This window comes from Dermochelys coriacea, chromosome 21 (assembly GCF_009764565.3).
Source record: "Dermochelys coriacea isolate rDerCor1 chromosome 21, rDerCor1.pri.v4, whole genome shotgun sequence".
Classification (NCBI taxonomy): domain Eukaryota; kingdom Metazoa; phylum Chordata; order Testudines; family Dermochelyidae; genus Dermochelys; species Dermochelys coriacea.
Window position 1 is genome coordinate 14,198,738 of NC_050088.1, and position 13,194 is coordinate 14,211,931.

At 41.7% G+C, this 13,194-nt stretch overlaps 1 protein-coding gene across 6 annotated transcripts in view; it reads right to left on the reverse strand.

Annotated features, from left to right (window-relative positions):
• The window catches only part of CEPT1 (choline/ethanolamine phosphotransferase 1), a 48,354-nt gene that overhangs the window by 6,563 nt on the left and 28,597 nt on the right, over positions 1-13,194 (reverse strand). For all 6 annotated transcript variants that reach the window (XR_006276576.1, XM_038379715.2, XM_043500693.1 and 3 more), the window contains exon 5: positions 5,020-5,104. Coding sequence is in view for 5 of the 6 variants with exons in the window: in XM_038379715.2 (XP_038235643.1) it covers positions 5,020-5,104 (85 nt within the window). In the remaining variant the exon portion in view is untranslated. The remainder of the gene's footprint in view (positions 1-5,019; positions 5,105-13,194) is intronic.

Here is a 13,194-nt window from a genome sequence, read left to right on the forward strand (position 1 = left end):
GTGGAAATATTTGAGAATGGGGTGATGGGGTTGTGCTTCTTTGTACATGTGAGGATGAAGAACAAGAGTAACATTCTGCCCATGGTGGAATCTGTACAGAGGAGGTTTCAGGATGCCACAGAGAAGGTTTCAGGATGCCACAGAGAAGGGAGTTGCAGCAGTCAAGAGGTTTTGTACATTGGCAAAAAAAACAGGATTTATTTATAGGGCAGCTCCAGGAACAATGGAAAATACGAACAGTGGAAGCTGTAACGTGGACAGGGCTCAGAGCAGGATGAGACCACATAATGATAAAAATGTTTGATTCCACCTGAACCATATCCATATTACGGCTCCCACCACTATCACTGATGGAGCTGCACCAAGTGGTTATTTATAAGGTCCTATTTTTGCCCAGCGTAAACAGACCCTACATGATAGGAGATCAAGGCAAGGACAAAGACTTCTGCAGTGGTGGAGTGACGAAAGTTAATGTGACAAAACCGATTTGCAGATAAAGTAAATGTGGGAAGAGTTCTGAGTCAAAGATTATGCAAAGGTTATGAATGGCGGAGACAAATGGATGGTGTGAGTCAAAGAAGGCAACAGAAGATAGAGTTGTGCTGGAGGATGATCCTCTTACTTTAACACTTCTGTCTTCAGAGTGGTTAGCTAAAGGAGGCTGAGATAAAGCCACAGGTTTACTTATTCTTTGGTATTCTACATATAATTGTAGCCCATACTACAGTTTTGCCCTTTACACACAGCTTGATCTTGCCAGGTGTTGACCACTGACTTCAGTGGGAGTTAAAGGTGTGCAACACTTAGTAGGACTGAATGTATAGTGCTGAAGAGTGTCCCAGGTCAGATCTTCTTCAGGTAAGTGATGCTTCTCTATTAAATCCTTTGAAGTTGATCAAGACTGGTTATGCTGCTGCAACAGCAGAATACTCAACTTCAAAAATAGAGCAAGTCTGCTTAAAAGCTATGATGTTTCAAGTTCTGCCACAGAGAAGTAAGCATGTCAATAAAAATAAATGTCACAATGGGTAAGTGCTCTAATCTGTTCTTGGGCAACCAGTGTTCAGATCCAGATTCATTCACAAGGGAAAATGAGTTTGGGAAGCTTATTCATGACTCATTATAATCTGTTTACCTCCTATAACTAAGCTTGGAAGAACTAGATTTTGATCAGTAAATGTTGATTTCACTGCACACACCAGCCAATGAAAAAAAATATCATAGACAATAATCTAAGTTTACATATAGGCAAAGAAAGAAAAATGCTACTTGAGAACTTAAGAGTTTAAGGGTATATACTCTGAATATTTTGACATGTGATGTTGACAATTTGCGTTTTAATGGTTGTAAAGCTTTAACTTTTTGAATCTCAATGTCTCCTGTCATCAGATAGTTATTGTCTGACACCCCCCCCATTATTTGGGCTTCCCATAATTTCCACAACGGTGAATATTTAAACTGATAAAAATTGAAAAAAAAAAAAAGAAAAGAAAAAGAAAACTTAAAAACAATATAATCCATCAAAATTATAAAAAAAAAATAAAAATTTAATTCTTCCAAGCCTACATATAACAGACCCATATCTCAACATGTCCACAATCAGCAAAACCTCTGGTCAGGAGGAAGAATGAGGAATCAGAGAGAGAGTCAAGAATGACAGTTATCAAGATGAGATGTGGTCAAGGAAAGGGAATAAGCTGAAGGGTGAAAGGCAGAACACAGAAGATATCAGAATCAGAAACAAGAACAAAGCAGAAGTGAGAATAAAAGAGGGAGAAGAGTTCTGACTGGATGTTATCAAGATCCCATGCTCCAGGTAGTTGGAGATGTAGGGAAGAAGGAAGACCATTAAAGCAGCAAGTAGGGTCAAGAGAAAGTTGATTGACAGCACACATTGAAACGTGGAGAGAAAGGAGGCAAAGGAGAAGGAATAGTTAATGGTGAGACAAGAGACGGGATGGGGGCAGGGATTAGAGATTTACGTACCACATGTGAAGATATTTCTATCATCAGTGTTGGTGGCTGTCAATGGAACAGGATTCATAGAAGGTGAGGTACAATGAAGTAGTGGAGCAAACCACGGACTGAGATGTAGACAGGCAGAAGAGCAATGTTGAGGGGATACTACTCCATAAAAGAGAACACATTTAAATAGTGGTATTTCTCCCTATAAATATTTCTTGTGATTTGATTTTTTTCCTTCACAGGTTCAGATTCATATAAGGTAGCGTGGCAGAACAAACTGGGCTAGTCATAGTGGAAGGTTTAAATCAACTTCTCCTCCCTGTAAACTTTCCAATTACCTGAGAGTATCTTTTTGCCTAGTAAAGCGTTCGACAAATTTTTTGACTGCCTTTCTACATTGTCTTCAGCTATTCTCATATGTATGGCAAACTCCACTTACTACATGAATTAAAAATAATGCATAGCACTTATGCAACATTTCATAAATATTACCCTAATTAATTAATCCTAACAATGCCTGTGTGAGGTATTTTACTGATAAGGAAACAGATAAGGAAGGCTTAAGTAATTTACCCAATGTCACAGAGTGAGTGGATGTCAAGGCTGGGATATAAATTCTGGGTTCACAGGCTCATGCTCACACCTCTTCACCACTCTACACTATCAGGGTGAAACTGACCCTTGTGCAGAGGACCAGCCCAAGGCTCATGCACCCATAAAATCTGATGATTCAGGTGGGATTTGAGTAGTGCTCAGTGCTGGTCTGGAGCACAGGGATCAAATTCCACCCTTAATTCAGAAATACAAATACTTTTAGTATACAAATACTATCTATTATTCCTGTTCCAGGAAGAACAACAGTTATTGAGCTCAAAACCAGACCTACCTTACATTACATGAAATCTATACCCAGCACATTCAACAAAAGAATATTTTTTTTACTAAGTAATGAAAGTAATTGTGGCATTTTATTTCACTTCCAGCATAACAGGAACAAAATCCAAAAGATTATCTATTAAGAGCTGCACCAACCTCACTACTCCACTGAAACCTACCAAATGGGAATCTCACCTGCAATAATACTCACCACCTCTCAGAAAACACTGGATACCAGGAGTCTTACAGAATGCAGTAGTGCGTTAGCCAGATTGAAAGAGAAACTTCATAGACAGAGAGAAGGAAGCGAATATACTGCATATTTTACTGGGTACAAAAGGCCAATAAAAGCAATAATGGAGCACAGACAGTTAACTATCTCAGAATTTACCTGCTTTCTAATTATTAGAGGGAAAAGTGGAATGTTTGAGTATACAGCTGAGGTATTTTCATTAAATAAAATAGGTCTTTCAAACAAACAAAAATCCCTCTGTGATTGTCTTTTTTTCTGTCAAAAATTAAATACATAACAAAATAAAATATCAGGGCAAGTTGAATGAAATATCAGGGAAAGTCATGATTCCCATGGCAATCCTGGGGAAAGTTTGTCTTCTGAAGAAATGCATCCATAAATCTAATAGAAATATTGAACTTCAAAATGCTTTCATCTTTTTTGCAGCTACTGAAACAAACCTTTACTCCTCCTGAAATCTGCTATATTAATAGCTATTTGCTGCAGCAAAAATTGCTTGAAAGGTTGAAGTGTGTTAAATGATAAAGGGAAGACTTTCCAAGCTCTAAATAATACAAGCAAGTTTCCTTCACACTGAATTGTACTAGAAATAGCTATTGCAGCAAAATAGTTTTTAACAATTGGAAACAGAAAGCGAGTAATTTTATAGTACAGAAGTGTTTTGTTTTAATGGAAGCCAGGCATCATGCACTAATAGCTCCTACAGACAAGACAAGACAATACACTTTTGAGAAGTAGTTCTGTCTACATGAATTCACAAGAGTTCAATCACATCCTTTAGGTGGTATTTCTTATATGTTGTTTGTCTACAAGCTCTGAAATCAAATATACTCTGTGGCAGAAGCCTGGCAGATGTTTAACTGAGTCAGGCCCTTATTTGGGACATTCTGTATATGGCAGTGTAGATTTCAGGATCTAATTGGCTGTAACAGATTAATTATGCTACAACGCAACATATTTCATCCTAAACTAGTCACTGTGAATTGTTTTTTGAACATTTTGATGCTTTTTTCTAAAATTAATGAGAATTTTTTCAGACTACCTTAGGAAGTGATTTCATTAGCTCTTTGAAGTTAAGCAAGGTCAGCACCTAAATGGAAAACCTTCAGGGAAATCATGCTTCAGAAAGTAATGCTGGCAATTCATTATGTAGCACATTCCTCTGAGTCAATTCTGCACTAGCACCCCAGGATGGTTTTAGATGGTGCTGATATAAAACTGAGTTGCTGAGCAACCTTAGGCCTCAATCCAGCAAGCTGCCCCAAATAGGCAATACCTTATACCCACACTGAGCCTCAGTAAAATCAACTGGGATCTGTATGGGTGCATGGATCCAATCATGCAGATCAGCTTACAGGATTGGGGCCACAGTCATTAAAAACCTTAAGGCAATTTTCATAAGGGAGAGAGAGTGTTAGCACCTGTGTTGTAACCTATTGCAATTATGGGCAATTACATGCTGCATTCCGAAAATTCCCCCTGTAATTTCAATTGATAAAGTATTTTTCTCTTTCTGACCTAAAATTGTTAGATATTGTTGATATCTATGTCGAACAGTTCACCCAGAGGCGCAGGTTTTCATTGGTGGACAAAGTAATTTTCTATTGGTAAAAGTAAGTCTGTAAAGTCATTTCGGACCCTTCTACATGAATACATGTAGGTACAGCATGCAAAAGAATGACTGTTTTTCATGTGGTGCTGGTAAAACCAGAATGCGTTGCCATTTCTTAGATATGAAATTCATTCAAGTTCTTCAAGACCACAAATCTTTTAATCTTATGGGAAAATGAGATCTTCTCTCCCAAAGGAAACTGATACTGTTCTAAATATAGTGCTCTTCCAGATGTATACCAGATTAGAAAAGACAAGAAGCAGAATAATCAGAAATATACATTAAACTTACTATACAATATGAGCAAAATTACCATTGATTGCCAAAAAGGTGGTCCTCCAATCACCGCCAGTAAATGCATGATTATTATGAAGATTTGCACTTCAGTCACATCAATTCTGATTAGGTACAAAAAAGCCAAAAAAGCAGAATTATTTGAAGCAATTTCAAGTCAATTATTTGCAAACTCAACAGGTCTCCTCTATCATGCACAATAGAAAGGACTCACAATACTGAGGGAAAATTGAGAAGGCATCAATAATTTATTACGCAAATATATTTTTGAGCTTTAAGTAAAATCTATTTGATTAATTTCACTGCTTAATAAACCCATCTTGCCAAAAGGAACAGTTGGAACTCATTTACTTATTTAAATTGACCATAACTAGTTGCAGAAATAAATACAAAGGTTTAACCTTGCCTACAAAATAAATAAAAATAAAAATGTTTGTGTTAATTGCAGGGGAGGGTAGGGGGGTGGAAGAATCCCCCTTTATACTCCTTCCTCTACCATCTTGTAAAATTATATTGTTTTGAAAAATATCAAAACTTGCAGCTAAAATATACAAGCAACATAAAACCCCATGGAGCTTGTGCAAATGTAAAACTGTATTGCTAAAGACTACAGTTCAATATGCAGAAAGAATAGGAATCCCTTTCTCATTCTCAGTGTGGCAACTGTCCTCAGAGGAAATGCAGGTAGGAGAGCCTTGTAGAAAAGACTGCACTGAAGGAAGTTAAGAATTTGCTTTAAGGATCCTGCGTAAGTCTCACGGCTAGCAAGAGAGAAAAAACAGGGGCACAGAAATCAATGCCAGAAAATGAAATTACAGAAAAAGAACTAGGTAAAAAATATTTAGAAAGAAAATGGGGTCTTTTATGGTATATAACATGAATAAGTTTATGAGGTTTCTAAGGGAATACTGTAACTTTCATGGCATACAACATGAATTAGTACATGCTGTCTCATAAGGGAAGACTGTGCCATCAGACTATAGAGATCTGCCCAAATATTTACAACGTATCTTAGTTTGAATTGTAAAATGCCTAAAAAAGGACTCCAAGACCAGCCAATGCACAGGTGCCACTTACATTATCAATGACAGTTGTATGTGTATCAGAGAAGAACGGACTCCATATTTTTAAACTAGCTACTGAAAATATAAAATCTGTATCTGTGGACTTGAATATACTGAATATTAGACTCCTGTGTACCACTCCCCCTACTCCATATAGAATCTCTGACCTAGTTCTGCAGTAGATCCTCTTATTTGGAAGAGCTCCCTCCCAACCCAACCAAAATTCCTTCATCTTAGAAACAAAATTATATGAAAAAGAGGTTCTTTAGTTAGGATGTGACTAGACAGTTATTTTTGATACATACATGTTTAATGACAAATGGAATGAATCAGGATGAAAAGAATCTGAACAGCTGACCTGGTGTGCGGTGTTTTCAATAAGGGGGAATTAGATTCAGAAGCAGACTCAGGAGATTAAGCAGGTGGCAAAGCTGATCCACTCAGTCTTGGATGGAGTTGGGTGCACATCATACAGCTTTTTTTGCTTGATATATGAAGTAGCCTTTTGGAAGGGGAAGGGCCAGAAGTATAGAATTACAAAATAAAAATGGAGGGGAACTAAGTGCAACGTCACCTACACAATACAAGGTTGTTAAGTAAACAGTGTATTTAATACAGTGAACAAGCAATCTCCTCTAATCCTCACCACAAATGCCAAAAAGGCATTCAATAGGCTCTCATCTTGTCCTATTTTAAAATTTAGAAAAACACAGAACTGCTAAAACATATAGGACTAGGCTCATACTTAGACCTTCCCTGATAATATGGGAAAGTGATAGGGTGAATTTACTTACCAGTAGTTGTGTATTTAAATGTAGTCATCTCTCATCTTATGATATAAAACCCCTAACTCTGAGCTGTTGATTCCAGCTACCAGGAAGCAGAATGCAAAAACACAAATGTCTCTACAGTATAGGTCCATTTCTTTCCCAACAGTCAAGAGACTTCCCGAACAACTTCCTAAGATGTGAAGTGAAGCTGGCAGAAAGGAAGAGGAGAAGACTCCAACAAGTATAACTCTGTAATACATCTTTCCATTACATCTATTATGCCAGTGTGAGAGTAGTAACCATGTGGGTCATCTTATAGGCTTACTTCAACATGATTACTCCTGTTGGGCAATCAGAGACGGTTTGCAGAAAGAGATCAGCAAAAAAGGTTTCAGAGTAGCAGCCGTGTTAGTCTGTATTCGCAAAAAGAAAAAGGAGGACTTGGTGCCACATCCGATGCATTCGATGAAGTGAGCTGTAGCTCATGAAAGCTTATGCTCAAATAAATTTGTTAGTTAGTCTCTAAGGTGCCACAAGTACTCCTTTTCTTTTTGCAAAAAAGGTTGACAATCACCTGAAGATCTGAAACCTCAATCCTCATCCAAACAGATGAAGCATCTAACATGTTTTAGAAAAATCTTGCACAGCTGCAAACATTTGGGCTATGCAAGAACAGTGAGCTACCACATGCCTGAACATATTTCTATATTAACTGCCCACCTCAAGAAAATGCTTAGGAGCTGCTTCCTCTCAATCAATATGCTCATTTGACTAGATGAATGGGAAGGTTTTGGAAATAATTATCTCCTGGGGGTATTTCTAGTGAGGTTTTGCAGGGATGTGTTGTTGGTCTAATGCTATTCAATATCTTTATCAATGATCTGAAAGAAAGTATAAAATCATAGTTGATAAAGTTGCAGATGAAACAAAAATTAATGGAGTGGTAAATAATTCTAAGGCCAGGTTCAGTTCTAGACAGTGATATAGACTGTCTGGTAAACTGGGATCATTTGAGCTATTTTAATACCACCAAATGCAAGGTCATACATCTAGAAACAAAGAATGTAAATCACACTCACAAGATGGAGGAATTTTGGAATACAGTGACTCTGAAAGGGACTTCGGGGTTATAGTGGAAAGCAACTAAATATAATCTCCCAATTCAATGTAGTGGCTAAGAGAGCTAGCTCAATCCTCAGCTACATAAGCAGGCAAATATAGGAGTAGGGAGGTGACATTTGTGAGACCACTACTGAAATACTATGTCCAGTTTTGGTGTCCACCCTTCAAAAAGAATGTTGAAAATCTGGAAAGTGTTCAAAGAAGAGCTACAAGAATGACTCAAGGTCTGGAAAACCTGCCTTATAGCAAGAGAGACTGACAAAGTGCAATCTATGTAATTTATCAAAAAGAAGGTTAAGAAGTGACTTGGCCAGTATCATAAGTTCCTACATGGAGAGGAGATTTCTGATAGTAGGTGGCTCATTAATCTAGTAGACAAAGTTATAATAAGACCAAGTTGCTGGAAGATGGAACTAGACAAATTCAGCCTGGAAATAAAGTTGCAAAATTCTTAATAGTTGGGTAACTAATGATTGGAACAATTTACTATGGATATAGTGGATTCTCTGTCACCTGAAGTGTTTATTTAAACATTGGCTGTCTTTCTAAAACAGGGGTCGGCAACCTTTCAGAAGTGGTGTGCCGAGTCTTCATTTATTCACTTTAATTTAAGGTTTCGTGTGCCAGTAATACATTTTAACATTTTTTAAGGTCTCTCTCTATAAGTCTATATATTATATAACTAAACTACTGTCATATGTAAACAAGGTTTTCAAAATGTTTAAGAAGCTTCATTTAAAAATTAAATTAAAATGCTGATCTTACACCACTGGCCCACTCAGCCCGTTGCTAGCTTAGGGTTCTGTTAACCTAGGCTGGCAGCCAGGACCCCGGCTGGCAAGGGGCCGGCAGCCAGGACCCCAGACCAGCAGTGGGCTGAGTGGCTCAGCCCGCTGCCACTCAGCCCACTGCCGGTTTGGGGTTCCGTCCGCTGGCTCCTGCCAGCCAGGGTCCTGGCTGCCGGTCCTGCTCAGCCCACTGCCGGTCTGGGATCCCGGCCCTGCCCACACAGAGTGGGTACCTACCTTCTCCTTGGTTCTAGCCCATTCTCTTCCTCTCTCTGCACTGAGCTGAGGGTGGGAGTGCGCTGAGCACAGGGCTGGGGGTGAAGGAGCAGGCTGGGGGTTGGGGTGTAGGGTCTGGCCAGGAGCTGGAATGAAGGAGGGGACTCAGGATTGGGGCAGGAGGTTTGGGTGTGGAGTGCTTACCTGGGCAGCTCCCATTGGGTGCTCAGGGTGGAGGTGGGAATGTGGGGGGGGGTGGGTGCAGGAGCTCCCGTTTGGTGCTCAGGGTGGAGGTGGGAATGTGGGGGGTGCAAGAGTCAGGGCATGGGGTGTAGGGGGCATGGGGGTGTGTGAGGAGGGTGCAGGAGGCTGGGGGGGTGCAGGGGTCAGGGCAGAGGGCTGGGGGTGTGGGCTAGGGTCGTGGGGGTGCTGGAGGGGATATGCCCCGATTCCACCGCCCTTTCCCAAGACCCCGTCCCCACCTCTTCTCCGCCTCCTCCCCTGAGCAGCAAGCGAGCTGCGGCTCAGCTTCTCCCCCTCCCTCGAAAGGGCCATCAGCTGATGGGCGGCAGGGAGGGAGAAGAGGAGGGGCAGAAAACCAGCATGCTGGGGGAAGGAGCGGGGGTGGGGGGAGCTTGTCTGCCCTGCAGCAGCTGCAGGCAGGACCAAGCTTCTTCACCCTGCCCCTGCGGGGGACAGGGTGGAGAAGAGCGGGCCGGGGCAGGCAGGATTTTTAATGGCATGCTGCTACCTGCCGGGGTCCCGGCCTGGGTTCAGCAGCAGGCTGAGCCAGGCCAGTGCCTGGGATCCGGCAGGCAGCAGCGTGCCATTAAAAATCGGCTCACGTGCCGTCTTTGGCACGCATGCCATAGGTTGCTGACCCCTGTTCTAAAAGATATGCTCTAGTTCAATCAGAAACTATGGGATTAATACAGGAATTATTGCATGAAATTCTAAGGCCTGTTACGCAGAAGATGAGACTATATGATCATAATGGTCCCTTCTGACCTTAAAAACATATGAATATAAGGATCTATCTAACAAACATTCATGAAGCTAGAACAACGTAGGAGAACACCACTTGGGAAATGGGAACAGAAGGTGGGTGATGGGAAGAAGAAACACTGTATTCCTTCATTCCTCTAGCTAGAGGACAAATTCAGAATGCTTGAATATGGGATCTCCTTCCAAAAGTACTGAGCACTAATGAGATGAGCGGGAGTCAATCTATTTCACACAGCACAGGAGTAGAGGCATGAATGAGAAGAAGTGAAGGCTCTTGAATTCTTATACAACCTTAAGTGAGTCATTACCAGTGTTTATTATAATTCAGAAGTAGCTGAATTGTTAAACTGCTTTTTAAAAAGTTTGTCCTTAAGAAAAATAAAGAAAAAATGATTGGTTAATTAGGAACTACCATAGAATCATAGAATATCAGGGTTGGAAGGGATCCCAGAAGGTCATCTAGTCTAACCCCCTGCTCAAAGCAGGACCAAGTCCCAGTGAAATCATCCTAGCCAGGGCTTTGTCAAGCCTGACCTTAAAAACCTCTAAGGAAGGAGATTCTACCACCTCCCTAGGTAACGCATTCCAGTGTTTCACCACCCTCTTAGTGAAAAAGTTTTTCCTAATATCCAATCTAAACCTCCCCCATTGCAACTTGAGACCATTACTCCTCGTTCTGTCATCTGCTACCATTGAGAACAGTCTAGAGCCATCCTCTTTGAAACCCCCTTTCAGGTAGTTGAAAGCAGCTATCAAATCCCCCCTCATTCTTCTCTTCTGCAGACTAAACAATCCCAGCTCCCTCAGCCTCTCCTCATAAGTCATGTGCTCTAGACCCCTAATCATTTTTGTTGCCCTTCGCTGTACTCTTTCCAATTTATCCACATCCTTCTTGTAGTGTGGGGCCCAAAACTGGACACAGTACTCCAGATGAGGCCTCACCAGTGTCGAATAGAGGGGAACGATCACGTCCCTCGATCTGCTCGCTATGCCCCTACTTATACATCCCAAAATGCCATTGGCCTTCTTGGCAACAAGAGCACACTGCTGACTCATATCCAGCTTCTCGTCCACTGTCACCCCTAGGTCCTTTTCCGCAGAACTGCTGCCGAGCCATTCGGTCCCTAGTCTGTAGCGGTGCATTGGATTCTTCCATCCTAAGTGCAGGACCCTGCACTTATCCTTATTGAACCTCATTAGATTTCTTTTGGCCCAATCTTCCAATTTGTCTAGGTCCTTCTGTATCCTATCCCTCCCCTCCAGCGTATCTACCACTCCTCCCAGTTTAGTATCATCCGCAAATTTGCTGAGAGTGCAATCCACACCATCCTCCAGATCATTTATGAAGATATTGAACAAAACGGGCCCCAGGACCGACCCCTGGGGCACTCCACTTGACACCGGCTGCCAACTAGACATGGAGCCATTGATCACTACCCGTTGAGCCCGACAATCTAGCCAGCTTTCTACCCACCTTATAGTGCATTCATCCAGCCCATACTTCCTTAACTTGCTGACAAGAATGCTGTGGGAGACCGTGTCAAAAGCTTTGCTAAAGTCAAGAAACAATACATCCACTGCTTTCCCTTCATCCACAGAACCAGTAATCTCATCATAAAAGGCGATTAGATTAGTCAGGCATGACCTTCCCTTGGTGAATCCATGCTGACTGTTCCTGATCACTGTCCTCTCCTCTAAGTGCTTCAGGATTGATTCTTTGAGGACCTGCTCCATGATTTTTCCAGGGACTGAGGTGAGGCTGACTGGCCTGTAGTTCCCAGGATCCTCCTTCTTCCCTTTTTTAAAGATGGGCACTACATTAGCCTTTTTCCAGTCATCCGGGACTTCCCCCGTTCGCCACGAGTTTTCAAAGATAATGGCCAAGGGCTCTGCAATCACAGCCGCCAATTCCCTCAGCACTCTCGGATGCAATTCGTCCGGCCCCATGGACTTGTGCACGTCCAGCTTTTCTAAATAGTCCCTAACCACCTCTATCTCTACAGAGGGCTGGCCATCTCTTCCCCATTTTGTGATGCCCAGCACAGCAGTCTGGGAGCTGACCTTGTTAGTGAAAACAGAGGCAAAAAAAGCATTGAGTACATTAGCTTTTTCCACATCCTCTGTCACTAGCTTGCCTCCCTCATTCAGTAAGGGGCCCACACTTTCCTTGGCTTTCTTCTTGTTGCCAACATACCTGAAGAAACCCTTCTTGTTACTCTTGACATCTCTTGCTAGCTGCAGCTCCAGGTGCGATTTGGCCCTCCTGATATCTTTCCTACATGCCCGAGCAATATTTTTATACTCTTCCCTGGTCATATGTCCAACCTTCCACTTCTTGTAAGCTTCTTTTTTATGTTTAAGATCCGCTAGGATTTCACCATTAAGCCAAGCTGGTCGCCTGCCATATTTACTATTCTTTCGACTCATCGGGATGGTTTGTCCCTGTAACCTCAACAGGGATTCCTTGAAATACAGCCAGCTCTCCTGGACTCCCTTCCCTTTCATGTTAGTCCCCCAGGGGATCCTGGCCATCTGTTCCCTGAGGGAGTCAAAGTCTGCTTTCCTGAAGTCCAGGGTCCGTATCCTGCTGCTTACCTTTCTTCCCTGCGTCAGGATCCTGAACTCAACCAACTCATGGTCACTGCCTCCCAGATTCCCATCCACTTTTGCTTCCCCCACTAATTCTACCCGGTTTGTGAGCAGCAGGTCAAGAAAAGCGCTCCCCCTAGTTGGCTCCCCTAGCACTTGCACCAGGAAATTGTCCCCTACGCTTTCCAAAAACTTCCTGGATTGTCTATGCACCGCTGTATTGCTCTCCCAGCAGATATCAGGAAAATTAAAGTCACCCATGAGAATCAGGGCATGCGATCTAGTAGCTTCCGTGAGTTGCCGGAAGAAAGCCTCACGAACAAGCCATAATGAAGACCTTGTAAATTTAGGTCTTGATAAAAAGTAGATAAAGGTTTACATGGAAAACCTGAACATATGTCAGCTGCCCAGATACTGTAATATTGATCCTATCGGGTTAAAGAGTAATCAAAGTTTGTAAAGCACTTTCAAGATAAAAAGTTCCAATTATTATTAAGGAGCAATAAACTTCCTTGAACCACAGAATTATTTTTGAAAATCTGGGAGAACTGGGCATATAACCAGTAGACTGGAGCAAGAAAAACATGGGGAGGGGCAGAAGCCTGATTGACCAGTTTAAATCTAGGTTGATTAAAGCACT